This window comes from Aegilops tauschii, chromosome 1 (assembly GCF_002575655.3).
Source record: "Aegilops tauschii subsp. strangulata cultivar AL8/78 chromosome 1, Aet v6.0, whole genome shotgun sequence".
Lineage (NCBI taxonomy): Eukaryota > Viridiplantae > Streptophyta > Magnoliopsida > Poales > Poaceae > Aegilops > Aegilops tauschii.
The window spans coordinates 484,053,208-484,055,328 of NC_053035.3; the positions used below are offsets into that span (position 1 = coordinate 484,053,208).

Genomic DNA, 2,121 nt, shown 5'->3' on the forward strand with positions numbered 1-2,121 from the left:
GGTAGACGCATATATATATGGTGAACATAGCCTAGTGTCTATCCGACTCGATGTAGTATTCCAAACCCTACTTGATTTAAAATACTAATCATACTAGGACTCATGCACGTACTAGGTCTCATGCACCTGTCGTGCAAGTTTTATCGTGCTTAACTCTAACATTCACCCCCTTAAGCACGACATCCTCATTGCGACCTGGATCCCAAAAACGACTGCTGCTTGATATTATCCTTGGTGATGGTTTCGCCGTTCCTCTTAGAATCCCAGTCACCGACTTTGCTATCGTCGGCTCATCAGTAGCTTGACGCCAACGCTCCTTCTTGGTTGCGTCGATCTTCACCTGTTCTTCGGTGCTCGGTAGACTGTCTTTCGGATCTTCGAGGGGACATCTTTTGAACCTGAGTGTGACGAAATTTCGGTCTAACTTTGTGCTCCAAGCTCTTGGCGCTTGTTTTAGCCCGTAAAGTGCCTTCTTGAGCTTGTAAACTTTCCCTTCTTCTCCTTGCTTCTCGTAACCGAGGGGTTGTTCCACGTACACTTCTTCTGTGAGATCGCCGTTGAGGAAAGCGGATTTAACATCCATATGATGAACCTTCCAATCCTCTTGTGCTGCCAAAGCTAGGAGCACTCTCACCGTCTCGATTCGAGCAACCGGTGCAAACACCTCCTCATAGTCAACTCCTTGACGTTGTACGTAGTCCTTTGCAACGAGTCTTGCCTTCTACTTCACAGTGGCACCCTTCGTGTCCTTTTTCAACTTGTAAACCCACTTCAAACCTATGGCCTTTTGGTTCGGAGGTCGGGTTACCAAAGTCCACGTGCCATTGCTCTCGATCACCTTCATCTCCTCATCCATGGCGTGCATCCAACTTGAACTTTTGCTCGCCTCTACGAAGTTCGCCGGCTCCTCGACTCTGAGTAAACACAAATCGGAGTACTCGAGCGTAAGTGGCTTTGCGTACTTGTAGACTTTCTTGAGGGTATTGTAGCGATGTGGCCCGGAAGAATCCGTTCTGGCTTGCGAAGGAGGCGACACAAATTGTGTCGGTGTCGATGCACTTGTGGAAGACGGTTGATTCTCGGGCGTGGTAGATGCCGGGTCGTTGGCATCCGCGTCGTCGGTGTAGTCGTCGTGACCGTGACCATCATCTTGATTGTCATCGTCACTATGCGCCTCTTTGTCGAGATATCCGCCCGTGTCGTGCGCGTCGTTGTCGCTATCACCTTGCGACCCATGCGTGTCGTCGTCGGTGTCGGCACCATGATGATCGCTACCACTGTGGTCACCTTGGTTGGGCGTCTTGCCAACCACCTGGACGTCCTCCCCTGCATCATCATCAGTTGGAAATTCAACTATGAATATGTTACTGTTTGGAGCATCATCGGCTGCTGCGCTCCAATTCCACGCTTGGTTTTCTTCAAACACGACGTCGCGTGAAATCCGTAGACGCTTGGTTCGTGGATCGTAGAAGCGGTATGCCTTGGTGCCGGAACTCCTCTCGTACCCGATGAACACCATCTTGGTGCTACGATCGGCAAGCTTTGAGAGATGCGGCTTCGCCGTCTTCACATGTGCCACACACCCAAACGTCCGTCGATGAGACACATTCGGCTTCCGTCCGTAAATTGCTTCATACGGAGTCTTGCCGATCACTGCCTTCGTTGGAGCCCGGTTGAGAAGATAGACCGCCGTCGAGACAGCTTCTCCCCAAAAAGTCCCCGGCAAGTTCTTGCTCTTGAGTAAACTTCTCGCCATGTCAACGACGGTTCGATTGCGCCTTTCAACAACCCCGTTCTGCTGCGGCATATAAGGTGTCGTGAGGAACCACTTTATGCCAATCTTCTCGCAGTAGTCGTTGAACTCGTTTGACGTAAACTCTCAGCCGCGATCTGTCCGTAGAGCGCGAACCTTCAGCTTGTGTTCCATCTCCGTTGCAGCCTTCAGCTTTTTAAACGCTTCAAACGCCTCATCTTTAGATTGTAGGAGAATGACCCACATGTATCTCGAGTAGTCATCTACCACAAGGAAAAAGTACTTCTTTCCTCCGTGAGTTGCTGGGGTGATAGGGCCACAAAGATCACCATGAAGCAGCTCGAGTGCATCACTTGCATGATAGGTAG

General features: G+C 50.4%; 1 protein-coding gene across 1 annotated transcript; it reads right to left on the reverse strand.

Annotated features, from left to right (window-relative positions):
- Positions 1-721: 721 nt before the first annotated feature.
- LOC141039167 (uncharacterized) lies at positions 722-1,807 on the reverse strand. The gene has a single exon (XM_073506481.1). The coding sequence runs from the start codon at positions 1,805-1,807 to the stop codon at positions 722-724; it is 1,086 nt and encodes a 361-aa protein (XP_073362582.1).
- Between the last annotated feature and the right edge of the window lie 314 nt (positions 1,808-2,121).

Bases quoted from the DNA above. Each gene is read 5' to 3' on its own strand.
- LOC141039167 (XM_073506481.1), bottom strand. From the start codon at position 1,807: ATGCCGCAGCAGAACGGGGTTGTTGAAAGGCGCAATCGAACCGTCGTT.